Source organism: Hyperoodon ampullatus (genome assembly GCF_949752795.1).
Source record: "Hyperoodon ampullatus genome assembly, chromosome: 9".
Taxonomy (NCBI): Eukaryota; Metazoa; Chordata; class Mammalia; order Artiodactyla; family Ziphiidae; genus Hyperoodon; species Hyperoodon ampullatus.
Window position 1 is genome coordinate 105,863,512 of NC_136922.1, and position 27,740 is coordinate 105,891,251.

Sequence of the window (27,740 nt, forward strand, 5' to 3'; positions counted from 1 at the left end):
GTGCTCCCATATTAGGTGCATATATGTTAATGAGTGTAATATCCTCTTCTTGTATTGATCCTTTTTATCATTATATAGTGTCCTTTATTTTTCTTTATAGCATTTGTTTTAAAGTCTATTTTGTCTGATATGAGTGTGGCTACCCTTGCTTTCTTGTCATTTCATGCAATGACAAGACATCTTTTTCCAGCCCCTCACTTTCAATCTGTGTCCTTTGCCTTATAGTGGGTCTCTTGTAGGCAGTGTATTGTAGGCTCATGTGTTTTTTTTTGTTTTTTTTTATGATTTACATTTTTTAAATTAGTTTCTGCTTTATAACAAAGTGAATCACTCATACATATACATCTGTTCCCACATCCCTTCCCTCCTGTGTCTCCCTCCCTCCCACCCTCCAGGCGGTCACAAAGCACCGAGCCGATCTCGCTGTGCTTTGCGGCTGCTTCCCACTATCTATCTACCTTACGTTTGGTACTGTATATATGTCCATGCCTCTCTTTCGCTTTGTCACAGCTTACCCTTCCCCCTCCCCATATCCTGAAGTCCGTTCTCTAGTAGGTCTGTGTCTTTATTCCTTTCTTACCCCTAGGTTCTTCAAGACATTTTTTTCTTAGATTCCATATATATGTGTTAGCATACGGTATTTGTCTTTCTCTTTGTGACTTACTTCACTCTGTATGACAGACTCTGGGTTCATCCACCTATTACAAATAGCTCAATTTTGTTTCTTTTTATGGCTGAGTAATATTCCATTGTATATATGTGCCACATCTTCTTTATCCATTCATGCGATGATGGACACTTAGTTTGTTTCCATCTCCTGGCTGTTGTAAATAGAGCTGCAATGAACATTTTGGTACGAGTCTTTTTGAATTATGGTTTTCTCAGGGTATATGCCCAATAGTGGAATTGCTGGGTCATATGGTAGTTCTATTTGTAGTTTTTTAAGGAACCTCCATACTGTTCTCCATAGTGGCTGTACCAATTCACATTCCCACCAGCAGTGCAAGACTGTTCCCTTTTCTCCACACCCTCTCCAGCATTTATTGTTTGCAGATTTTTTGATCATGGCCATTCTGTCTGGTTTGAGATGATATCTCATTGTAGTTTTGATTTGCATTTCTCTAATGATTAATGATGTTGAGCATTCTTTCATGTGTTTGTTGGCAGTCTGTATATCTTCTTTGGAGAAATGTCTATTTAGGTCTTCTGCCCATTTTTGGATTGGGTTGTTTGTTTTTTTGTTATTGAGCTGCATGAGCTGCTTGTAAATTTTGGAGATTAATCCTTTGTCTGTTGCTTCATTTGCAAATAATTTCTCCCATTCTGAGGGTGTCTTTTGGTCTTGTTTATGGTTTCCTTTGCTGTGCAAAAGCTTTGAAGTTTCATTAGGTCCCATGTGTTTATTTTTGTCTTATTTCCATTTCTCTAGGAGGTGGGTCCAAAAGAATCTTGCTGTGATTTATGTCATAGAGTGTTCTGCCTATGTTTTCCTCTAAGAGTTTGATAGTTTCTGGCCTTACATTTAGGTCTTTAATCCATTTTGAGCTTATTTTTGTGTATGGTGTTAGGGAGTGATCTCATCTCACACTTTTTACATGTACCTGTCCAGTTTTCCCAGCACCACTTATTGAAGAGGCTGTCCTTTCTCCACTGTACATTCCTGCCTCCTTTATCAAAGATAAGTTGACCATATGTGCGTGGGTTTATCTCTGGGCTTTCTATCCTGTTCCATTGATCTATCTTTCTGTTTTTGTGCCAGTACCATACTGTCTTGATTACTGTAGCTTTGAAGTATAGTCTGAAGTCAGGGAGCCTGATTCCTCCAACTCCATTTTTTGTTCTCAAGATTGCTTTGGCTATTCAGGGTCTTTTGTATTTCCATACAAATTGTGAAATTTTTTGTTCTAGTTCTGTGAAAAATTCCAGTGGTAGTTTGATAGGGATTGCATTGAATCTGTAGATTGCTTTGGGTAGTAGAGTCATTTTCACACTGTTGATTCTTCCAGTCCAAGAACATGGTATATCTCTCCATCTATTTGTATCATCTTTAATTTCTTTCATCAGTGTCTTATAATTTTCTGCATACAGGTCTTTTGTCCTCATAGGTAGGTTTATTCCTAGATATTTTATTCTTTCTGTTGCAGTGATAAATGGGAGTGTTTTCTTAATTTCATTCTCAGATTTTTCATCATTAGTGTATAAGAATGCAAGAGATTTCTGTGCATTAATTCTGTATCCTGCTACTTTACCAAATTCATTGATTAGCTCTAGTAGTTTTCTGGTAGCATCTTTAGGATTCTCTGTGTATAGTAACATGTCATTTGCAAACAGTGACAGCTTTACTTCTTCTTTTCTGACTTGGATTCCTTTTATTTCCTTTTCTTCTCTGATTGCTGTGGTTAAACTTCCAAAACTATGTTAAGTAAGAGTGGTGAGAGTGGGCAACCTTGTCTTGTTCCTGATCTTAGTGGAAATGCTTTCAGTTTTTCACCATTGAGGACAATGTTGGCTGTGGGTTTGTCATATATGGCCTTTATTATGTTGATAAAAGTTCCCTCTATGCCTACTTTCTGTAGGGTTTTTATCATAAATGGGTGTTGAATTTTCTCGAAAGCTTTCCCTGCATCTATTGAGATGACCATATGGTTTTTCTCCTTCAATTTGTTAATATCGTTTATCACTTTGATTGATTTGCATATAATAAAGAATCCTTGCATTCCTGGAATAAACCCCACTTGATCATGGTGTATGATCCTTTTAATGTGCTGTTGGATTCTGTTTGCTAGTATTTTGTGGAGGATTTTTGCATCTATGTTCATCAGTGATATTGGCCTGTAGTTTTCTTTCTTTGTGACATCCTTGTCTGGTTTTGGTATCAGGGTGATGGTGGCCTCATAGAATGAGTTTGGGAGTGTTCCTCCCTCTGCTATATTTTGGAAGAGTTTGAGAAGGATAGGTGTTAGCTCTTCTCTAAATGTTTGATAGAATTCGCCTGTGAAGCCATCTGGTCCTGGCTTTTGTTTGTTGGAAGATTTTAAATCACAGTTTCAGTGTCAGTGCTTGTGATTGGTCTGTTCATGTTTTCTATTTCTTCCTGATTCAGTCTCGGAGGGTTGTGCTTTTCTGAGAATTTGTCCATTTCTTCCAGGTTGTCCATTTTATTGGCATAGAGTTGCTTGTAGTAATCTCTCATGATCTTTTGTATTTCTGCAGTGTCAGTTGTTAGTTCTCCTTTTTCATTTCTAATTCTATTGATTTGAGTCTTCTCCCTTGTTTTCTTGATGAGTCTGGCTAGTGGTTTATCAATTTTGTTTATCTTCTCAAAGAACCAGTTTTTACTTTTATTGATCTTTGCTATCGTTTCCTTCATTTCTTTTTCATTTATTTCTGATCTGATCTTTATGATTTCTTTCTTTCTGCTAACTTTGGGGTTTTTTTGTTCTTCTTTCTGTGATTGCTTTAGGTGCAAGGTTAGGTTGTTTATTCGACATGTTTCCTGTTTCTTAAGGTAGGATTGTATTGCTATAAACTTCCCTCTTAGAACTGCTTTTGCCTCATCCCATAGGTTTTGGGTCATCGTGTCTCCATTGTCATTTGTTTCTAGGTATTTTTTTATGTCCTCTTTGATTTCTTCAGTGATCACTTCGTTATTAAGTAGTGCATTGTTTAGCCTCCATGTGTTTGTACTTCTTACAGATCTTTTCCTGTAATTGATATCTAGTCTCATAACGTTGTGTTCGGAAAAGATACTTGATACAATTTCAATTTTCTTAAATTTACCAGGGCTAGATTTGTGACCCAAGATATGATCTATCCTGGAGAATGTTCCATGAGCACTTGAGAAAAATGTGTATTCTGTTGTTTTTGGATGGAATGTCCTATAAATATCAATTAAGTCCATCTTGTTTAATGTATCATTTAAAGCTTGTGTTTCCTTATTTATTTTCATTTTGGATGATCTGTCCATTGGTGAAAGTGGGGTGTTAAAGTCCCCTACTATGATTGTGTTACTGTCGATTTCCCCTTTTATGGCTGTTAGTATTTGCCTCATGTATTGAGGTGCTCCTATGTTGGGTGCATAAAGATTTACAATTGTTATATCGTGTTCTTGGACTGATCCTTTGATCATTATATAGTGTCTTTCTTTGTCTCTGGTACTAGTCTTTATTTTAAAGTCTATTTTGTCTGATATGAGAATTGTTACTCCAGCTTTCTTTTGGTTTCCATTTGCATGGAATATCTTTTTCCATCCCCTCACTTTCAGTCTGTATATGTCTCTAGGTCTGAAGTGGGTCTCTTGTAGATTGCATATATATGGGTCTTGTTTTTGTATCCATTCAGTCCGTCTGTGTCTTTTGGTGGGAGCATTTAATCCATTTACATTTCAGGTAGTTATCGATATGTATGTTCCTATTCCCATTTTCTTAATTGTTTTGGGTTTGTTATTGTAGGCCTTTTCCTTCTCTTGTGTTTCTTGCCTAGAGAAGATCCTTCAGCATTTGTTGTAAAGCTGGTTTGGTGGTGCTGAACTCTCTCAGCTTTTGCTTGTCTGTAAAGGTTTTAATTTCTCCATCAAATCTGAATGAGATCCTTGCTGGGTAGAGCAAGCTTGGTTGTAGGTTTTTCTCCTTCATCACTTTTAACATGTCCTGCCAGTCCCTTCTGGCTTGCAGAGTTTCTGCTGAAAGTTCAGCTGTTAACCTTATGGGGATTCACTTGTGTGTTATTTTTTGTTTTTCCCTTGCTGCTTTTAATATGTTTTCTTTGTATTTAATTTTTAATAGTTTGAGTAATATGTGTCTTCGCGTGTTTCTCCTTGGATTTATCCTGTATGGTACTCTCTGTGCTTCCTGGAGTTGATTAACTATTTCCTTTCCCATATTAGGGAAGTCTTCAACTATAATCTCCTCAAATATTTTCTCAGTCCCTTTCTTTTTCTCTTCTTCTTCTGGAACCCCTATAATTCGAATGTTGGTGTGTTTAATGTTGTCCCAGAGGTCTCTGAGACTGTCCTCAGTTCTTTTCATTCTTTTTTCTTTATTCTGCTCTGCAGTAGTTATTTCCACTATTTTATCTTCCAGGTCACTTATCCGTTCTTCTGCCTCAGTTATTTTGCTATTGGTCCCTTCTAGAGTATTTTTAATTTCATTTATTGTGTTGTTCATCGTTGCTTGTTTCATTTTTAGTTCTTCTAGATCCTTGTTAAATGTTTCTTGCATTTTCTCTATTATATTTCCAAGATTTTGGATCATCTTTACTCTCATTATTCTGAATTCTTTTTCAGGTAGACTGCCTATTTCCTCTTCATTTGTTTGGTCTGGTGGGTTTTTATCTTGCTCCTTTATCTGCTGTCTGTTTTTCTGTCTTCTCATTTTGCTTATGTTACTGTGTTTGGGGTCTCCTTTTTGCAGGCTGCAGGTTCGTAGTTCCCATTGTTTTTGGTGTCTGTCCCCAGTGGCTAAAGTTGGTTCAGTGGGTTGTGTAGGCTTCCTGGTGGAGGGGACTAGTGACTGTGTTCTGGTGGATGAGGCTGGATCTTGTCTTTCTGGTGGGCACATCTACATCTGGTGGTGTGTTTTTGGCTGTCTGTGGCCTTATTATGATTTTAGGCAGCCTCTCTGCTAATGTGTGGGCTGTGTTCCTGTCTTGCTAGTTGTTTGGCATAGGGTGTCCAGCACTGTAGCTTGCTGGTCGTTGAGTGGAGCTGGGTGCTGGTGTTGAGATGGAGATCTCTGGGAGATTTTCGCCGTTTGATATTACGTGGAGCTGGGACATCTCTTGTGGACCAGTGTCCTGAAGTTGGCTCTCCCACCTCTGAGGCACAACCCTGACGCCTGGCTGCAGTACTAAGATCCTTTCATCCACACCGCTCAGAATAAAAAGGGAGAAAAAGTAGAAAGAAAGAAAGAAAGAAAGAGGATAAAAGAAAATTTAAAAAGTAAGATAAAATAAAATAAAGTTATTAAAATAAAAAAATTATTAAGAAAAAAAAATTTTTTAAGTAAAAAAAAAACGGACAGATAGAACCCTAGGACAAATGGTGAAAGCAAAGCTATACAGACAAAATCTCTCACAGAAGCATACACGTACACACTCACAAAAAGAGGAAAAGGGGAAAAAATAATAAATCTTGCTCCCAAAGTCCACCTCCTCAATTTGGGATGATTCGTTGTCTATTCAGGTATTCCACAGACGCAGGGTACATCAAGTTGATTGCGGAGCTTTAATCCGCTGCTTCTGAGGCTGCTGGAAGAGATTCCCCTTTCTCTTCTTTGTTCGCACAGCTCCCGGGGCTCAGCTTTGGATTCGGCCCCGCCTCTGCGTGTGGGTCGCCGGAGGACGTCTGTTCTTCACTCAGACAGGACGGGGTTAAAGGAGCCGCTGATTCGGGGGCTCTGGCTCCCTCAGGCCGCGGGGGAGGGAGGGGCAGGGAGGCGGGGCGAGCGTGCGTCAGCGGAGGCCGGCATGACATTGCACCAGCCCGAGGCGCGCCGTGCGTTCTCCCGGGGAAGTTGTCCCTGGATCCTGGGACCCTGCCAGTGGCGGGCTGCACAGGCTCCCGGGAGGGGAGGTGTGGAGAGTGACCCGTGCTCGCACACAGGCCTCTTGGTGGCGGCAGCAGCAGCAGCCTTAGCGTGTCATGCCCGTGTCTAGGGTCCGCGCTGATAGCCGCGGCTCGCGCCCGTCTCTGGAGCTCCTCCTTTAAGCAGCGCTCTTAATCCCCTCTCCTCGCGCACCAGGAAACAAAGAGGGAAGGAAAAGTCTCTTGCCTCTTCGGCAGCTCCAGAGTTTTCCCCGGACTCCCTCCCGGCCAGCCGTGGCGCACTAGCCCCTTCAGGCTGTGTTCACGCCGCCAGCCCCAGTCCTCTCCCCACGCTCCGACCGAAGCCCGAGCCTCAGCTTCCAGCGCCGCCCGCCCCGGCGGGCGAGCAGACAAGCCTCTCCGGCTGGTGAGTGGTGGTCGGCACCGCTCCTCTGTGTGGGAATCTCTCTGCTTTGCCCTCCGCACCCCTGTGGCTGCGCTCTCCTCCGCGGCTCCGAAGCTTTCCCCTCTCCGCCGCCTGCAGTCCCCGCCCACGAAGGGGCTCTTAGTGTGTGGACATCTTTCCTCCTTCACGGCTCCCTCCCACTGGTGCAGGTCCCGTCCCTATTCTTTTGTCTCTGTTTATTCTTTTTTTTTTGCCCTACCCAGGTACGTGGGGAGTTTCTTGCCTTTTGGGGGGTCTGAGGTCTTCTGCCAGCGTTCAGTAGGTGTTCTGTAGGGGTGGTTCCACGTGTAGCTGTATTTCTGATGTATCTGTGGAGAGGAAGGTGATCTCTGCGTCTTACTCTTCCGCCATCTTCCCTCTCTCCTCCCCATTTTAGGATTTGATGTCGTCTTCTACATCTGCATGCCTATCCTTTTGCTGTTCATTGTTGTTGTCATTGCTTTCACAGAAATCGTATTTTTTAATTTTTTTATATCTGTATACTGGCTTATTTAAGTGATTTACTTTCCAATTGTGATTTTCTCTTTCCTATAGATTCTTGCTTCTTTTCTATTTAGAGAAGACCTTTCAATATTTCCTTTGGGACAGGTTTAGTATTGCTGTATTCTTTTAGTTTTTTGCTTGTCTGAGAAATTCTTTCTCTCTCCTCTTCTAAATGATGATCTTGCTGGGTAGAGTATCCTAAGTTGCAGATTTTTCCCTTTTAGGACTTTGTATATATCTTCCCTCTCCCTTCTGGCCTGTAATGTTTCTATAGAGAAATCAGCTGATAGCCTTATGGGGTTCCCTTGTCATTAACTCTTTGTTTTTCTCTTGCTGCCTTTAGAGACCTTTCTTTTGCCATTTTAATTATGTCTTGGTGTAGGTCTGTTTGGGTTCATCTTGTGTGGGACTTCTGTGCTTCCTGTATGTGGATATCTGTTTCCTTCTGTAGGTTTGGGAAGTTTTCAGCCATAATTTCTTCAAATACATTTTCGGTCCCCTTTTCTCTTTCTTCTCCTGGGATCCCTATCATGTGTAGATTGGCCGCTTTATATTATCCCATAGGTCTCTTATCTTGCTTTCCTTTTTTTTCCATTTGGCTTCTGTCTGCTGTTCTGATGAGGTGATTTCCATTATTCTGTCTTCCAGATCACTTATTCGTTCTTCATTATTCAATCTGCCTTTTATTGCCTTAAGCTTAGCTTTCATCTTGGCAAATGAATTTTCTAATTGTTTTTTTTTTTGGTTCCTCTTTTATAGTTTCTAGTTCCTTGATAACAGTAATCTGAATCTCTATCAATAGCCCTTCTTAATTCCTTTAGTATTTTCATTATCTCCTTTTTGAATTTGGTGTCTATTAGACTGAAGAGGTCTGTTTCATTGTTCTTTCAGGGGAATTCTCTTGACCTTTTTTTTGTGTGTGTGGTACGTGGGCCTCTCACTGCTGTGGCCTCTCCCATAGCGGAGCACAGGCTCTGGATGCGCAGGCTCAGCGGCCATGGCTCACGGGCCCAGCCGCTCTGCGGCATGTGGGATCCTCCTGGACTGGGGCACGGACCCGTGTCCCTGCATCAGCAGGCGGACTCTCAACCACTGCACCACCAGGGAAGCCCTGGTTTTTTTTTTTAAAGCACATTTTTATTTTTGGCTGTGCCATGTGGCTTGCGAGATCTTAGTTCCCTGACCAGGGATTGAGCCCGTGCCCTTGGCAGTGAAAGTGCAGAGTACTAACCCCTGGACTGCCAGGAAATTCCCTGCTTTATTTTTATTTATTATTTTTTTTGCGGTACGTGGGCCTCTCACTGTTGTGGCCTCTCCTGTTGCGGAGCACAGGCTCCAGACGCGCAGGCTCAGCGGCCATGGCTCACGGGCCCAGCCGCTCCGCGGCATGTGGGATCTTCCCAGACCAGGGCACGAACCCGTGTCCCCTGCATCGGCAGGCAGACTCTCAACCACTGGGCCACCAGGGAAGCCCGTAGATGTACTTCTGATGTATTTGTTGGAGGGGGCGAGCTCCATGTCTTTCTATTCCGCCATCTTGATTCTTGATTCAAAGTCCTGTGCTTTTGTCTGCACAGAGACACGATCCTGGGCTTACTTGGATACAGCATGTATGTTGTCTTCAGTGGCGTTCACATTTCTTCCACCCTTATTTGCAAAGTGAGACGGGACACAGAGGGCTCACACTCCTCACAGGTGAGCAGCTGCGCCCGGTCACCAAGCACTGGAAATGTGCCTGGCACGAGTGAGGAGCTGAGCTGTCCATCTCAGTTTTGTGAATTTTAACTTAAAATTAACACACGTGGGGGAGGGATAAATTGGGAGATTGGGATTGACATACACACACTACTATGTACAAAATAGATAATAATAAACTACTGTACGGCACAGAGAACTCTATTCAATACTCTGTAATGACCTATATGGGAAAAGAATCTAAAAAAGAGTGGATATATGTATATGTATAACTGATTCACTTTGCTGTACACCTGAAACTAACACAACATTATAAATCAACTACACTCCAATAAAAATTAATTTTAAAAAGTTGGCACTAACTCAGTTACTGGAAAACACCTTACCCTTAGAATAACTTGGGTATATGTATGTTTTTAAACTGTAAGTGGTATGAAATATAAAAAAAAAAGGAGTAAAACTCAAAAATACTACTTGTAAATGAAACAATATTTTAGATATATTAAATAAAATTTTAGAAACTAAATCTAAAAGCTTTTTTACTGTGGCTACCAGAAACTTTAAAATTACGTATGTGGTTTGCATTTCTATTAAAAAACCTTGAGCCAGACAAAAACAAAAGGACTAAGTGAAAGACTTCTTTTCCTAGGAGAAATAATTTTCTAACCTAATCAATTTCTCTAAGAAGTTGATTTACTTTATTCTTAAATGTTCACATGTAACTTCCTCTGAGCCACCAAATCAATGCTTAGCAGCTGTGCAAGCCAGTTGGCTGCAGACAGCTCCTGGAGTTTTTAAGGATTATTCTTGGCAGCTTTTGAAAAAAACACTCATTGAAAGGTTAATCAAGTCAGTCTTACTTGCATGTTGGTTAAACAAACCCCGTCTCCACTGAAGACTGAACAGATGCATATACTCTACCCAGAAGGCCCTTATTCCATCATTATCTTCACTTTTCTTCAAGGGTGTAAGAAGGAGGGCCGTATTCTGAATACTTTGCAATCAAGATTTTGTTCCAACTTATGAAACTCTTCTGTACTTCTGGGATTTTACAGATTCTAAATTATTTCATATCAACACTCATTCCACCTGTTGTACGTGAGGAGAAACGGTCAGTTCTACAGGTAAGTATCCCCACGTTTGCTTAGGTTCAAAAGTATGAACTAAAATGTACACACAGTTTGAGATACAGTTTGTAAAAGTACAAGTGCTGGCATGTGGTACATCTGAACAAAACTGCTGTTCGGGTGTATTTTAAGGAGCTCAACAGATAAACGTTTCCAGTAGACAATCAGCGTATCAGTCACTCGTGCTGAGAGAGAGTGAAGGTGTACCCACGCGGCAGCGGCTGGGTCACTGGGAAGTTGCCACAGGTCAAGGCTTTTGAGACGGCACAGGTAAGGCTGAACGTGTTGAGCCTCACTTTAGAGTCACGAAGTCGCAGGCGACTTCCTTCCCGTTGGTAGGAGGAACTCCATGGGGTTCCACCATCAGAGCTGGGAGAACACCGGAAGTAACGATGTCTTCAACATGTGTGACCAACATCAGAGCCTTACGGGAATGCTGCGAATTCCTGGGATGGGGAGTTCACTTTCTTAATACACGTGCTCCACTTAAACTGTGTTTAAGAATTAAACTGTAGAGACTGTGCAGTTGGCGAGTAGACTTTGGAGTCGATCACAACTCCTTCTAGGAAGACATTTCAGACACTGCTATGGAGGCGAATCCAGTGTTTCCGGAACACACCTGATGGGCAGTGATGTGAGGTCAGTGCTGAACCTGTGACAGTATTGCTCTTGAATATATTAATAAATGTAGTATATTATACATTCATACGTTAGTAATTACTGATAAGATGGTAGTCTCCAGTATACTTCTGTACCTACAACCCAACAGGACGTGTATTAGAACCATACCTGGAAAAGAAGCAGGATATATATATGGGTTTTTGTGGTATTAATGATTCTGGCTGGTTGGTGCCTGCCTGTTTGTAGTAATTGCTAAATATCCTGAATGTGCCTCTGCCCAGGAATTTATTTATTACCTTGACAGAAAATGCTACCTTCCAGAAATTATTTCTTCAGGAGAAAATTTACTAGAAAATATTTTTCCTTGAAATTACTGAAAATGTGATCCAGTTTAATGCAAATCACATAAATTATACAAAAAAATGTGTAATAACAAAGGACCACTCAATTCTAAGTTCAAAAGTACATTTATTTAAAATGTGGGCAAGATATCAATATAAAAGAAAAGAGTGTAAGAAATAAAAATAAAAGTACAAAACATTTCAAATCTTTAACATCCATAATTTAGAGATAGCAAGGTCTTTATTTACACCATTTTATTTGCAGCTGAAGTTCCATTAACAGGGTTGTGAAAACATTTAAAAACCCGGCAAATGAATCATAAAACCTAACGTGGGCTCTTAAAGTCATATAATACAAAACATAATTTATGTTTCCTCAGAATAAAATTGCACATCTTAATAAGATGCAGTATATTTAATATATTTGTTTTCCTGCTTTAAAATGCTTGTCCCCGAAGAAAGCAGCTGGAAAACAAGGGCATCTGAAGGGCCCAGGGGCCGCTCCATTCGGCAGCTGACACAGCCAGACCTGTGCACCAGGCTCCAGTCACCAGCGCAGGTGCGTCAGTTAAATTTATATGTAAGCTCGCTGAGGAAAACAACTGCCAAACAAACACAATGCAAACTAGTGACAGCATCCAATAGAGGCCGCACGCCAAGGTGGTGAGCTTCGGGCACCCAAGCCCTTGCCAACCCCTGCATCTCTGAACCATCCACCCGGGGCTCCAACCGTCCTGGGGCAGAAAGACTCGGGTTCCTTTCAGGCTACAGATGCAAGAAAAGGGGCCCTGAGATGACACCCACCAATCACCCAAAGGTAGGAAAAAACCTGGAGAGATGTAAAATGTAAGTAAGGGGTCTTTTATCATTTTTTTCACCAACGCTGGCAAAAATTTCCTAATTTGTGGAGATACGGAACACACACAGCTCTGATATTAACGATGAGAGGGTTTCTGCACCACACATCTTTCAAAAGGATATGATTCATAGTCCAGTGTTTGTGTAAGCACTCCAGTTAGAACAAACTCTGCATTATGAACATCTGAAAGGAATGAAAACAAAAACTGTTAAATAAATGCACTGCTGTGTGTGAACCTACACATTCTTAATACAGAGCAAGAGGAATGAACCATACCTATTCCTCTGGCAAAATATTCTCGACACAAGTGAAGGTCATTTTCACAGGATATTAAAATTATTTCTGACAAACTCTAATGAAAAGAAAGTTACTGGTTACTAAACAGTGGCTCTTATACGTGACAATGACGAATTCAGTAGTGTATTTTACTTCTGTCTACCTTATTTTGCTTATGTTCCATGAGTTTCCGGAAAGACGGCTGTTTAGACAGTACTTTCCCTCCTGCACATTCCACAATCGCTTTCATAGTTGAAAGACTCGGGCAGATTCCAGGAGTGATGTAAAAATATTTCGCCTAAAAATAAAGTGAAAATACGTGTATTATGTTTTCTAAATGGAATTTTTAGTGTACGTAATTTCTCATCCTACCCTGAGATTTTTGACGAAGTGTCTATTCCATAGGGATACACATACTAGCCCCGGCTAGTCCCCAGTCTGAAGTGGGCCTCGGGGAATCCAGGCGTGTCAATTCGGAAGTAACTTCAGCACTTTCATATGTTAGGTATGACCTATACTTATTAACAGCAACTAGAACTTATATTCCTAAAAGACATGAAGTACTCTGTGATAAAAGCAAGAATAGGAATATTCTTCTCAATTTCTATACAATTCTAAACTGTAAAGCTCAAACAGAATAGGAAATGATTTTGCTGGTTAAAATTTTCAAACACCCTTGCTCCTAAGTGTACCAAAAATACTATTTAGTTTTAAACTCCTCAAATATTTAGAAAAATCAGACTATCTTAGGTAAAATACTCAACTCAGTATTGCAAATCATTTCTGATTCCTAAATTGGCTCCGTAAGGGTAAAAAAATGATTATCTTTATTAATTTACTGAGCCACTGTTTGACAATTTTCCAGAGTGGTCTATCTTATCTAACAAATATTTAAATATTCTAGTCTAGAATTATTAGGCACAGATTCAATTAATATGTTCCCAAGGATGGTCTCCATTCTCTAGCTGAGTATAAAATGAGAATAGTATTTAATGAGAATAGTATTAAGTTGTTAAAAGCAAAAAAATCAATTTAAATGTCTCCTACCTATTCACACATAACTCTTTGAACCGGGTATCTGTAATGCTTATCTCTAATCTATTTATTTAACTTTGTATGGATTCTCTTAGCTATGGTAAACAGCAGGACTCTGCAGGTGCCGAAGACCTCCAGAAACACCCCGCCCAAGGAGGACCACCCATGCAGTGGGGACAGTGAGGGGGGGTGGGGGCCCGCTCCCCGGAGGCCCTCGCTGTCGCCCACAGCTGTAGCAGCTGTCGCGTCCCGGGGCCTTACCTGACTTCCCTTCCAAGCGTACCTTAAAGAGCGGAGACACGCGTGCCCTCCTCAAGGACTCTTCCAGACTGAAGGAGAAAAGCACCTCAGCCTCGGCGTCTCGGAGAAGGTAGTTCTGCTCATCTGGAAAAGAGAACAGCGCACCGTCCGAATAGTGCACGGCGCCCGGGCTGCACCGTGCCACCCGCTCCAGGCTGCCCCCAGTAAGGTGCGTGTGATTCACGGCTCACATTTACCTGTGACACCTGTGAACAAAAGCCTCACCTGTTATATTTGTCAGTTACTTTTCTCCTGAAAACAGCCAGGCTAAAGACACTGTCCTTCCTCGGTCAGTGTTTCTTAGCGTTTGGAAAAAAGTGGACTGAGAGCTCTGGCCCTTCCACACCCCTCAGCTGTCATCTCACACCATCCCAGGGCGCTCACAGCTCTCCAAGCCCACAGACCCAGGGGAAGAGCTCCAGTCCTGGAGGGAGAGCTGAGAACCGTCATCGTGTTGTGTGTGTGTGTGTGTCTGTGTAGGGACCACAGTGACTCCAGAGCCATTAGACTCAATTAGCTGAGATTTACCAAAAACCCGTTCCTTTTAAATCTATGAATATGTACAGCAATTTATAAAGAATGGTTTTACCAAATTTTGAAGATTTAAGTAAGAAATATCTCATTTGTCAAAAGGTAAAGATCACAAAATATTTTATCTTCTTATGAAATACATCTCATTCAGAAAATCATATCTTCTTCATTTCATCATAATAACCAAACTCTGTAACACAACCCAAAGCAGGGAGAGTCTAGGGGGTCAGTCGGATGACACACGTTGTAGGCCACACACTTTTGTGACATGCCCTTTTTTTGAAACAATGCCTTAAAAATGTAAAAACCATTCTGAGCTCAAGGACCACTGGGCAAGAGCAATCATGTCACTAAAGAAATGCTGAAATTTAACAACTGCTAGAAATACAAAATGGATCAGCCATCAGCAGACAAATAAGGCACTATACTGGTTTAGGTGGAAGACGATAAGAATTTCTAAAAAAATGATGAATTAAAAAATGAACAAAAATGTACTGTCATGCATGAAGTGACATATTTGTTTTTGTTTTAAATATTAATTTATTTAGGGTGTGCCAGGTCTTAGCTGCAGCATGCAGGATCTTTTTTTTTTTTTTTTTAGGGATCTGGTTCTCTGACCGGGGATCGCACCTGGGCCCCCTGCATTGGGAACACGGAGTCTTAACCACTGGACCACCAGGGAAGTCCCTGAAGTGATATATTTGAAATGTAAGTGTCCACGGAAAAATCAAGGTTGATATGCCTTCTGGAGAACTATGAGGGAGTACCAAAAAGTAGTTAATATTTATGATAAGAGACGATGACACTGAAATATAACAAAGTAGCTAAAACAATCCTGTCCCAGAGGAGATGCTGACATTTTGGTTTTCTAAAAGGAGCAGCAGAGTTACGTTAACTTGCTAAGAATCCGTAGAAAGAGTCAACCTGAAAATTAAACTTTTCACAGCAGCACAAAGGACATGCGTCTTCCAGAAAGAGATTATATAGTTTGAGACACCAATTTTATAAATTAAATACAAAATTCCAAAATTATCCCCTACCACTCCTTGAATAATCCAGTTTTAAAGCTGTCGGGCCCCAAGGGCATCAGAGCCCAGTGAGAGGGGCTGCAGGGGCAGCGGTGGTCCACGTGCTGCTGACTCTACACACAGTGAAGCTTATCAGGTAAGTTAACAAGTTCATTAGGACACTGGAAGCTAGGCTTCTCACTGTTGTTGGAGAAAGGATTACAGACAGAGGGAGAAAACAAGGACAAGCCCCGTGGTGGCAGACGGGCACCGGACAGACAGACAGACACTCAGGAGCAACACCCCAGGGCCACGAGCACCGTCCTCCACTCCCAGGTTTACACTGAAAGGACTCGGGGATCCTTGGGAAAACGCTGGTGCGGAAGCAGGGCAGAGAAGCGTAAGATGAGCCCAGAACATTCTTGTTTTGCCAAAAGCTACCACGTGGTCAACCCAACAGGAGAGGTGGACAGGATACGGAAGCCAGCCTGAGCGGCAATCCCTGGTCACAGTGGGGACGATGATGAGGGTCGGTGACGACAAGACGGTAACAAGGAGATAGAAAGGAGCGCACGTGGGGAAATAAGGGAATAGATCAAAAGTCTGATGGAACAGCAGTATCTGCTAAGTTTCAAAGTGCTTCCCATAAATGACTCGTCAAGAAGCCCGGCCGGCTTGCACCTGCATCGAGGGACCACCGTGAAATCACGCACAGGACGACAACCCTGCACCGTACAGCCCCTGGCAGGATGCGAGGTGGGGGAGACCACAGCCATGGGATGGTCCTGCCACAGACGCCACCCGCCTCGGGAGGAGACAGCACACACACCAGACGGATGGCATTCTGTACAGTGACCGACCTAACCAGACATCTTCAAGTGACAAGAACAGACCAAGGGGCCCTTCCCAGACTCAAGGAGACTACATGCAACGTGTGATTCAGAACTGGGTCCTTCTGCTCTAAGGGGCGATGCTGAGACAATGGGCAGATCTGAATGGGGATGAGGCAGCAGCGATGGATCAATGTTGATTTCCTGACTGTGGCCGTGTCGCGCCATCTACGAGCATGTCCTTTGTCTGTCTGTAGGAAACACGCATTTAGGTGTTGGGGATACCGGAGCATTATTTGGGCAACGGACTCTCTAATGGATCAGGAAAAAGAAGCTATGTCTGTACTATATAGGCAACTGGGTGATTGATTGATCGTTTCAAAAAATTTTTTTTAATTCAAAAGCCAAATTGATTTTAAAAATATCCATAAAACGTTAAAAGATAGAAAAAAGTAAGAAATGAATCAGAGTGCGAAATTTCAGATACTAACTGCCAGAACTAATAACCTAGGGTTAGTATTCTTCTTGAGAAATTTCAGGAACAACCTCAAAATGTAAACTTTTGGCAAAACAAAATATCTCGAGTCTGTATTAAAAGTAAATGACTAGGGGCTTCCCTGGTGGTGCAGTGGAGAATCCGCCTGCCGATGCAGGGGACACGGGTTTGTGCCCTGGTCCGGGAAGATCCCACATGCTGTGGAGCAGCTGGGCCTGTGAGCCATGGCCGCTGGGCCTGCGCGTCCGAAGCCTGTGCTCCGCAACGGGAGAGGCCACAACAGTGAGAGGCCTGCATACCGCAAAAAAAGTAAATGACTAGTGGATATCAGCTAAATGATTTTAAAGTTTATATGACAACACAAAAGACGCAGCACAGCCAACTCAAGAAGAGCAAAGCTGGAAGACTGAGGACCCAACTTCCAGACGCACTGTAAAGCTCTGGGTGAAATCAGGACAGATGGATGGACACAGTGAGAGCTCAGTGCAGACCCCCACTCTGCCTACGAGCACAGGCAGCGAGCACAAGGGGACAGGTGGATGTCCACACGCACACACGCTGAATCTAGACACAGACCTTACACCTTCACAAAAAGTAACTGAAAACAGACCACAGATCTAAATGTAAAACACAAAACTAAAACTCCTAAAAAGGTAACAGGAGAAAACCAAGATGGCTTTGGGTACAGCAATGACTAGATACAAAACCAAAGGCATGATCCATGGAAGAAATAACTGACAACCTGGACTTCATTAAAACCGAACACTTCCACTCTGTCAAAGACAATGTTAAGAGAATGAGAAGACAGGCCACAGACTGGGAGAAAATATTTGCAAAAGATGCATCTGATAAAGGACTGTTTGTTACCCAAAATATACAAAGAATTCTCAAAACTCAACAATAAGAGAACCCAGTTAGAAAATGGACAGAAGATCTGAACAGATGCATGACCACAGTATATCTGTATATCTGTATATATATCTGTATATCTTTACAGATAGCAAATAAACACATGAGAAGACGCTTAACATGGTATGTCATCAGGGAAATGCAAATTAAAACAAAAATGAGGTACCACCACACAACTCTTAAAATGGTCAGAAACTGACACCACCAAATGCTGGCGAGGATGTGGAGCAACAGGAACTCTGCTGATGGGAAAGCAAACTGGTACCAACGCTTTGGGAGACAGTTTGATGGTTTCTTACAAAACTAAACCTACTCTCATATGATTCAGCAATCGCCCTGCTTGGTATTTAGCCAAACGAGTTGAAAACTTACATCCACACAAAAGCTGCACACAGAACACAGCTTTATTTGTAATTGCCAAAACTTGGAAGCAACAAAGATACCCTTCAGTAGGTGAGTGGATGTGGATAAATAAACTGAGGTCCATCCAGACAGTGGGACAGTCTCTGGTGCTAAAAAGAAATGAGCTAAGACACAGAGGAAACATAAATGCATGTGACTAAGAAGCCAACATGAAAGGGCTGCATCCTGTGTAATTCCAACTATATGACAATCTGGAAAAGTTAAGAAATCCTGAAATTTGAGGGATCAAATATGAAATGTGTTTGATTATTCAATATTGAATATTAAATGTTTATAATAAGACCAGAACCACCTTATAAACCCTCAGAAGCCAACACAGCAAACATTAATAAGGCCATAAAGAAATGAAAGTCAGCTAAAACTGCCCATCAAATATGAATTGTTATAACTTTCATAAACAGATAAAAAATGTTTTTTGCAGACTGGTAAGCTTGATAAATGAAGCAACTCAAATTTCAATTTAACAACAGACGCTCTCATTCTGAACTTTGTAACTCATACAAAACTGAGAGCTAATCTACGTTTATGGTATTGTTTCTATGTTTTTCTTCTTCTGCCTGCATTGTTAGGTTTTATATTTCACTAGTATCTTTTAAGAAAAAAATTTCTAAAATCTCAACTGAAAATTTCTAAACACTACATACTATAGTTGATCCTCGTTATTTGTGGATTTCGTATTTGTGAATATGCCCACTCGGTACAATTTATTTGTAACCTCAAAACCAGCGTCTGTGGTGCTTTCCAATTCTCTGTGGACGTGGCAGAGCTGCCCACGTGGCGCTTCCTGATGGGGCCGACACGGCAGTGCTCACCATGGTTCAGCTCATTCTGAGAACAAGGGTCCTTCTGTGGTCCATTTAGTGCTACTTTCTTCACACTTTTGTGCTTCTGTCAGTGATTTTTGCTGTTTAACTGGCCTATAAGCACAGTGCTGTCCAGTGCCGAGGGCAACAGGCTGTGATGTGCCCTCAACAGAGGAAACACACGTGAGATGAAGCTGCAAATCTATTCCACGGAGAAAAGTCACTTGGAATCATATTCGCTCTGTGCTGATTAGCAAGGCTCTAAAAACACTTGGGTGCACTGACTAATCTAAGAAAAAAACCTATCTCTAAGTGTCACTGCCAGTAACAGGATTTCACTTTTGGTGCCCTGGACGGTGGGAGACGGGCAAGGGAGGGATGCACTGACCCACCCACCTGCCCCGACGTTCCCAGGACGTTACCGGGCTCCCCACCGCGCACTGTACTGCATGTGGAATCTCATCCGACAGCCAGCGTTCCAAACAAAATACACTCACATCAGGAAACAACATGGCTGGAACGCAGAGCGTATTCTTCCCCTAATACCTTCCAAATTACCAAACCCTCTATTATATTTCACGGTAAAATGCAAAGATATCAATCAAATGACTGGAACATGGAATAAGTTTATGAATTTACATGGATAAAATAACAGAGTGTTAAAAAATGAACGGAGATGTTTGCTGGGGTGAAAATGGAGATAATGCCAAATTAAAAGGGTTTTTTCTTGAAGTCAGTTCACTGAGGTACGGATGCTGCTACTCACCAAGGAACTTCTGACACTTGAAACACTCCTCCAGCCACTCCGGAGTCACGATGTGCTTCACCACGGAGATGGCTGTCAGGAACTTCACGGTGCGTGTCACCTTGCTGGAGATGAGGTGGGTGCACTTCTGTGCAGACTCGGCGACCTCCCCACCAAGAATGTAGAGCTTCTGGGGGGTCACGAACACAGACCAGAGGTGAGAGCTAGGCCTACAGAGCCGCACACGGCCTGGGACGTGTCTAAGACTACCAACAGAGTCCTCGGCCACGGAAAATGGTGCAACTGGTAAAACCAAACCCACGCCATTGTAGGAGGAAAGTGAAAACTAGGATTGACAATGTACATTTCCCTAATCAGTGCTGTGCAGATCAAGATTAAATAAGACATCCCTATAAATAAGTAAAATTCTGAAAACAACACAGCTCGTTTCATAAGGAGCAAATCTGCCCAGGCTTTCTCAGCTGAAATGAGTGTTATTGAGGCACATTAAAATACTGTCTCTATTTTAAGAAATGATGACCTAAGAATTGACTGAGAAGACATAAACATATAAAAGATGATCTCTTTAACTATACTCAATTTTAAAAGTAAAGAAAATAAATTATACTAAACATATAGTAGCATTTATAATTCTTTTCCTTAAAAAAAAAAAAAAAAGTAAAACATTTGAATCCTCATAATACAGGTCAACTCATACTCTTAACCATCACCCTCCCCTGTCCCCAAAATAACAAAACAAAATCCCATAATCCCTCCTGGTGTTACTTCCAAAAAGTTTATTTATCTAAATACACAAATACACCACTGCCCCTTGGGGCTACCCTCCTACCCAAGAAAACAAGTCTTGAAAGACTGTGGATTCAATCAGAAAACCTGAAGAGGCACAGCTACTCTTTTAAGCTCATGTCTTTATGAAAATGATGTCCGGGTGGGCTTGCTAATAATGTTCACGTGATTATAGACATGGTTCTCGGTCTACTCACCTAAATCGTTTTTCTCCTAATAAGAAAGCGAGTATCTAAGTGTGCAGCAGTAGCAAGAATGAGGCGGGAAGTCAATGATGACACGCAGTTTATAGATACACACTATGAACACTTATACTACGATATTCCTGATTAAATGTTAGTTTAATTAGACTGCTGGCCTCAAGCAAATATAAACAGAAAGGAACATTCCTAAAAATCCTTATGCAAACTAGAATCAAATTTCACCTTAATATACTGTTGAACTTGAACAGGCTCAAATCCAGTGAAAAGCACAAAAGGGGTCAATTCTGGTGTTAACTTCTTAGTGGGAGGTGGTATATCTTCAATTCTATAAAATACACATAGAAAAGACCGCCTATTATTTACTTAAAAATGTTCTTTAGCAAACAAGGGATTTTAATAGCTTTAACAAGCTTTAAGTGTGTGTGGTGTTCTTTCCTTAAAGGGAAAATACAGTGACTTACCTGCTCTTTTTTTCTTTCCCACCATTCACACAGTCACCCCCAAAAGGACTCCGTGTGGCACCTCCAAGGGAAGCAGCCAATCAACGCGCCACTTCTCCTCATCAGTCCCGCCCCCGCCCTCTCACTGGCCTTGCTGGTCCTGAAGAGCGGGAGGGCCCCCCCGAGGGCTCTAGTCCTGTGTCTTCCACCTGCCCTGTCTCAACCCAGAAGGCAAGGAACAAAGCTGTTTGACTCAAGCACACATTTTAAATTAAACCTCAGTCTTTTTCATTTCCTTAAATGTTCTCAAATCCTATTTTTAGCTTAGATTTGAGACAGTCTATTCAATTAAGAAAAATTTATTTGTGGCATTTTAATGACACATATAATCACATAATTAGGCTTTCACTAAAAAATCCAATCATCCCCAGGTTGTACGGGTGTGGGGATGGCAGGAGGGAGAGCCGAGGGGCAGGGAAGAGGGGAAGACCCTCGCTGAGCACGGCCTGGGGGGCCTCTGGGTTCTAACGGAACTGCCGGCTTCTCTTTACCAGGTGAGACCAGCACAGGTCTGCACACAGCCACCCCCCGCCGACCCGCCGGGTCAGGGGTCGGGACGCAGGCTCCCGGGCCCACACCGAGGACGCCTGGAGCGGGTTCCAGTCCCCCACCCCCGTTCCACCACAGCAGCTCATGTTTTACACACCGGAGGTTCTGGCACGGTTCTGGTTAAAGGAGAAGACTCAACTGTTTTTTTAATGAGAGGAAAAAACACTGGCTATTCCCTGTTTATCTCCAGCAGTGAAATGAGACGTGCCACGATAAAGCTGTGAAATGAGACGTGCCACGATAAAGCTGCGACGCAATCAGCAAATCCTTCCAGATCCTATTCACTGTGAACATTTCTGGAACTTTCCCAACTGCCACCATTTTCTAAAACAAACCTGTAAAAGCTCATCAACCATTAAAAAAAAAAAAAAGCGATTCTTCATACCTGGCTCTTTTGGAAGAGGGCTGGATATTAGTTGCTTCATTCTGCTTCAGTTTGGGAGGTAGTCGTACACCCTGTGATTAAAATATGATTTACTTTAATCAGTCTCCCCAGTAATACAGTAGCTTCCAAGAGCTTTCCACCTACCCCACTGTGTACGAGACACACGCACCCACCACGCCTCACCAGCCAAGAGACAGACACACGCGAGCCTTCCACGGAAGCCCTGGGCTGGCACCCTCTTTATTCACCAGACCCAGCAGTTCTTTAAAACGTCTTCACCCCTCTCGCTGTTCACGTTACGGATTTAATCCTCAACCTTGAACTTTTCAGAACACTTTTCACTTCAAATATTTTGTCTTGTGTCTCAGTTTGGAATTTGGAAAACATACTCATTGCAACTATATGCCCAAAAAGAGACTCTTCCTGAACTGAGATGTCACCCATGAGGGTTCAGGACGATCAGGTCACAGCGCTCTGGAGGGTGGGGCAAGGTGCTGAAGGCCGCTCCGGTCCCCAGGCACAGGGCGCCCACGTTCCTGGAACCAGCTGGAGCCCCTGACCTGCGGACACGCTGAGCCGAAGGGCGGGGGGAGGCTGGTGCCCCTGGAGGAACACCCCAGTCAGCCTCCACCCTTGCCTCACCTCTATGCAGACCTTTGTCCACAAATACACTTTCTCTGTTTTACTACTTGAAGCAATGACCTCTCGATCTGAGGTGAGAGGGCAGAAGGCCCCCCAGGCCCCCCCTCACTTGTTTCGTAACAAACAACTGCTGGCCTTCAGGTCCAGAACGGTCCCTCCTGAAGGTACCCTATCAGAGCTCAGCCAGTGGGCTGGAACCCCACCTGGGACATGCGGGAATGGTCCCATCACGGTGAGGTCCGGGCTCCTGCAGAGTGAGCTGTGGGTCCAGGGCTCCTGCACTAACGCCTCAGCTCTTGCCTCCCTGACCCTATGGAAACACGTCGTCTTACTCAGCTCTCCGATTCTTTAAGCAATCGTATAGCTTTGAAGCGATAATGTTCCTAACATGTATAAATATGAATAACTGACAATATCATCAATTAAGAAAAAAAAGATGCAGGGTATACTCAACAGCTACGACAGGAGAGAAGAACAGCCCTCATCTGTTATGGTGACAAACTACTAAAAGAATTCTTAATTTACAAATACAAACGTATCCCTCCTGCATGTGTATAATACACAGTAACAGCCAAAGTAAGGTTATTAGCTTGACATACCATCAGCAACTCTGCTGACACTTTCAGTGGAACTCTCCAAGCATCTAAAGAGAGAAACGGGTTACTTATCAGATATACTGTGTCAACAGATAAGCCGTGTTACAAAAGCCTTTTCATGACCCATACACACACTACTATATATGAAACAGATAACTACAAACGACCTACAGGGAACTCTGCTCAATACTCTGTAATGACCTACATGGGAAAAGAATCTAAAAATAATAATAGATACACATATATGTAGGACTGATTCACTTTGCTGTACACTTGAAACTTACACAACACTGTAAATCAACTATCCTCCAATTAAAAAAAAAAAAAAGGAAGTATATCATCAACAACAACAACAAAAACACAAAAAGCCCTTTCAGGAGCGGGTAATCCTGGACACACGGTGGCTTGGCGGACAACCTTTAATAAGGGGAAAATGTGAGGACTGTCACTAAGTGGCTGCACAGTGAGGGGCGGCGGCTCCCGGGAGAGCCCGCAGGGGCCTAGTTTTGCATGTGAGGCAGCCCTGAGCAAAGCAGGAGCACGCAGCACAGCAGAGGCTGCCCGCCCCGCGTGTGCTGTCCCCCCGGCCAATTCTGGGAGCCACACAGTCCAGCTTCTAAGAAACCGACTGCGACGAGGGGGCTGACACCAAGGAACTCAGCGCGCCGGGCGGCGACCGTGCTGAGCACCGAGGGCGCGTGTCCACTGAGGACCAGGTGACGTCACACCAGCAGGTGCGTCACAGGGAAGCCAGCGGACCACAGCTCAGAATGAAGACAAGCTTTCTCGTGACTGAAGCCGCTCAAACCGGAACTTAACAGGCTCCTTTGAGAGACAGCACGTTAAAGCAGTGCTCAAATTGAACGCCCGTTTTCTGGAGTAACGTTCAGTTCAGTAAATGCAGTAACATTAAGTGCTGTAGTGTGTACAGCCGGGGTAGTGATCCTCCCACGAGTTTTGCGCAGCTGAAGGGGAGGTGGGCTACGGCTCATGGGGCGCCTTGGACAGACCAGAGCCGGCTTGAGACAAGATCAGCAGGCTTCTGCACGTTCCTTCTACCTCTGAGGGTCCATTTTTAAAAAGTAAACCAAAATACACACCAACAAAAACTCCTGGGCAGAGTGCAGAGGAAGACAGTGTGGCGAGGAAACGGGAAATTAAATCAGAATGATGAGAGGGCCGAAGCCAAGACCGGTGCTTAGTACGCAAGCTGGCGGCAACGTGGAACCGGCCCCACTTACCCAGAAGGTTTGAAACCAAGTGCGGAGCCGGGGCGAAAGGGTCCTGCAGGCTGAAGGTGGTGTAGCGGCCGTACTGAATCTGCCGCAGGGCCTCCAAGTTCCCCAGAAGGATGTCTCCCAGCCACTGGGCGTTCACGCACGGGATCCTCCACTCTTTGGCTTTCTCATACTTCAAACCAGTTGGTCTTTTTTTTTTTTGGAAGAGAAAACACATTTACTAAATGTTAGAGTTCTGTGTTCAAATTTATATTTATATTCAACAAAGCCAGTCCACATTTTCTCACACTAGAAATGACAGGGATGTTTCTGCAGAGCCGACCCTGGCTGGTAAGGAAGCGCACACGTGGGTCACGAGACCATTGCTAGGCCTACCTTTACCTTCCTGCTGTTACCAGGGCTAAACTGCATCTCATTAATTCATCTGATTTCATTCTTCTGCTAGCATTATCATAAATATCGTTGCTATCCTGTTAACAGACTTTGATTTTCACACCCTAATTTCCGTCACAAAACTAAGATATATTAAGGAATACAGAACTGCTGAAACAGCCACTACAGCGTGTATAAACTGAAGATTAAGTAATGGCTTCAGAACCGTGCTTACTCTTTGCAGATGAGAACTGTGTTGCTGCGGCACAGATAGCCCGTGTACTTGGCACCTGCCAAGTAAGCCATCAACTTCAGGTCATCCCTGTCGCTGTCAACAAATCCAGTCACAGAAATAATCTAAGGGAAAAGAGCAAGTAAGGCCAAAATATAACAACAATTTGACCCAGTTAATAAACTCTTCTACATTTTAGTTGTTTTATAGACACGGGTGTTTCCATTCCTTCTTTGGCATCACGAGAGGTATCTAGTGACATCATGTCTAAGAATGTCAAAACCAGAACTTTGTTAATGGTGAAAATGTTCCACACACAGCCAGCAAGGGGATGGAAAACAAACATACAAAGTATGGGAAAACCATTTTTGTGTTGCTATGACACCGTTCAGATAATCTTAATGAAGTTACTCTATTAAGCATATAAATATTAGTCAGTTCTTCGTACTGATCCCAATTTTGAGCTCAGCTGAGTGGGAGAACCCACAAGTGATAACGTCTGGCCAACAGCAGCCACTTCTGGTTTAAGTCGCTCGCTTTATTTCAGGAATTTATGAAACGGTGTCAAAGGCTTAGGAGAGTCAACGAAACAGCGGCCTGTGCAGGAAGCCGCGACTGTCACAGGAGAACAGAAGGAAAGAAGATGCCTTCGTGCTCGGCACCGGCCAGTGGGCCGTTCGCAGCCCACGGGGGACACGGGAGCAGACGAGCCCGCGCGGCAGAGGGGGAGGGGTGAGCCTTACGTGCTGCGAGCACGGCCTCCCCCCGGGCGGGAAGGCCACGGGGAAGTGCAGGGCCCGATGGGGCGGCACGAGGCGCTTCTTCTTCAGCACCGCGTTCAGCCAGTGCGCCGTGACACACCTCTTCCTCTCCTTCACCGCCTGCAAACGCAAGAGCACGGGCTGGTCTCGGGGGCTTTCACTGCAGGCTAAACACAGACTGTAAGGCTGGGCAGCTAACAAGGCCACCTTTAATGGGAGTCCTATAAATAAAGGAATTTCACGAGCTTAGCACTCAATTTCTGAAGTCATGAACTGCAACAGTGTCGCAGGTTAATTTTAACACACCCCGAAAACGTTACTGGCCACCCAAGAACAAGAGCCGACCACGGGGAGAAGAGCTACACGTCTGACAACCTGGAAGTAACTTCAGTCATGGAAGGAGATGACATTTCTGATCATCAAAATTAAAACCGCCCCACGAGAACACAGAGGGCCCTGCACACAAGTCACGAAAGAACGCAACTGCTCACCTAAAAGTAAGCGCGGAGCGCCTCCCCACAGGCACCACTACCTACTCTGTGACAGGGGTTCCTTAGAGGCCGTGTGTCACACACACTGACACCTGTCTGTCTACAAATAACATTTTTAAGAAAAGAGAAGAAAGGAACCTTCAGGGGATGAGAGCAGGTAATACTGAGGAGGAGGCTTCTGCTCTGCAGGAGGACAGAAGCTCGGAGGACTGACCGGGTCAGGCCTGCACGCGAATCCCCCCAACAGTTAAGAAATCCCGCTCCGGCCGCTCTGCGTTCAGCGTGGCCCTGGACGGGAGCGGAAGGCCGTCTACCCTCCCCAGCACCACCTGGGGCTTCCCCTGCTCCACTCCTCACAGACAGAAAGGCCTGGTGGCCACAGAGGGATCCATCTATCCCAGCAAAGCCCGAGGAGAATCAGTAGAAGAAAGTCCTTTCCAACCCCGAGCCTCACTAGGGTCACTCAGGACACTAACACTGTCCAGAGAAAGGGACAGACTCAGTCACACCGCAGCTGAGCCTCCACTCACCTGTGCGAACAGCCCGCTCACTTGACTCTCACAGAGCAGGTGTGTGCAGCGGCTCGAGAACGTGGGGTCCACGGCACCTCCGTGCGCCTGGATTATCTAGACACGCACAAGACCCAGAGTCACAGTCAGGGGAGGAGGGAACTGTAGTTTCAAATAAGACAGCTTTTAAAAGAATCCATTATACGTTTTCATCGTCTAGTTCCCCAAAAGTATAAAAGATATGTTATCAGTTATTTCTACGGACTTTTCCACGCTGCACTGTACAATAAAAATGAACTTTAACACCATTCCATCTGCATTTCCAAAGGAAAAGTGGAATGCTCTTTCTTTTTTTTTCTTTTGCTGTACGCGGGCCTCTCACTGTTGTGGCCTCTCCCGTTGCGGAGCGTAGGCTCCGGATGCGCAGGCTCAGCGGCCATGGCTCACGGGCCCAGGCGCTCTGTGCCATGTGGGATCTTCCCAGACTGGGGCACGAACCCGTGTCCCCTGCATCGGCAGGCAGATTCTCAACCACTGCGCCACCAGGGAAGCCCAATGCTCTTTCTAAAACAGGGTTTCTCAACTGGGCATTACGGACGTTTTACACCAGCTGACTGAGCTGCGGGGGGTGGGGGGCATCCTGAGCGTCTCAGGGGGCCCGCAGCACCCCTGACCTCTCCCCCTGAGATGCCAATAACACTCCCCCAGCTGCGACAGTGAAAACTGTTTCAGACATTGCCAATCGTCCCCCGGGGCTAGAATCACTGCTTTTAAGGAACTTTATTCTAAAAGGGGAAAAGAAAAAAAAAGGTCAAAATGAAGTCTTTGAACAACAGAAAATTATTTTAAAAAACAGATTCAGTTTTTTGGGCTGAGGGGACTGTCCCGTACCCCGACAGCAGTGGTTACATAGTTGTGTGGCACTGAGGGGAACTGGTCAAAACTTAAAACGCTGTATATATGGAAAGAGCGAGAACTTTATACG

The 27,740-nt window shown here is 43.8% G+C and overlaps 1 protein-coding gene across 1 annotated transcript in view; it reads right to left on the minus strand.

Moving 5' to 3' along the window:
• The window catches only part of PAXIP1 (PAX interacting protein 1), a gene marked incomplete at its 3' end in the record, with an annotated part of 78,849 nt that overhangs the window by 18,999 nt on the left and 32,110 nt on the right, over window positions 1-27,740 (minus strand). Inside the window, exons 9-20 of the mRNA XM_079711891.1 lie at window positions 26,777-26,872; window positions 25,738-25,875; window positions 24,998-25,119; window positions 24,394-24,578; window positions 23,156-23,199; window positions 21,915-21,985; window positions 20,703-20,805; window positions 19,492-19,660; window positions 13,710-13,810; window positions 12,555-12,689; window positions 12,392-12,467; window positions 12,216-12,298 (exon numbers count right to left, since the gene is read on the minus strand). Coding sequence (XP_079568017.1) covers window positions 12,216-12,298; window positions 12,392-12,467; window positions 12,555-12,689; window positions 13,710-13,810; window positions 19,492-19,660; window positions 20,703-20,805; window positions 21,915-21,985; window positions 23,156-23,199; window positions 24,394-24,578; window positions 24,998-25,119; window positions 25,738-25,875; window positions 26,777-26,872 — 1,323 coding nt within the window. The remainder of the gene's footprint in view (window positions 1-12,215; window positions 12,299-12,391; window positions 12,468-12,554; window positions 12,690-13,709; window positions 13,811-19,491; window positions 19,661-20,702; window positions 20,806-21,914; window positions 21,986-23,155; window positions 23,200-24,393; window positions 24,579-24,997; window positions 25,120-25,737; window positions 25,876-26,776; window positions 26,873-27,740) is intronic.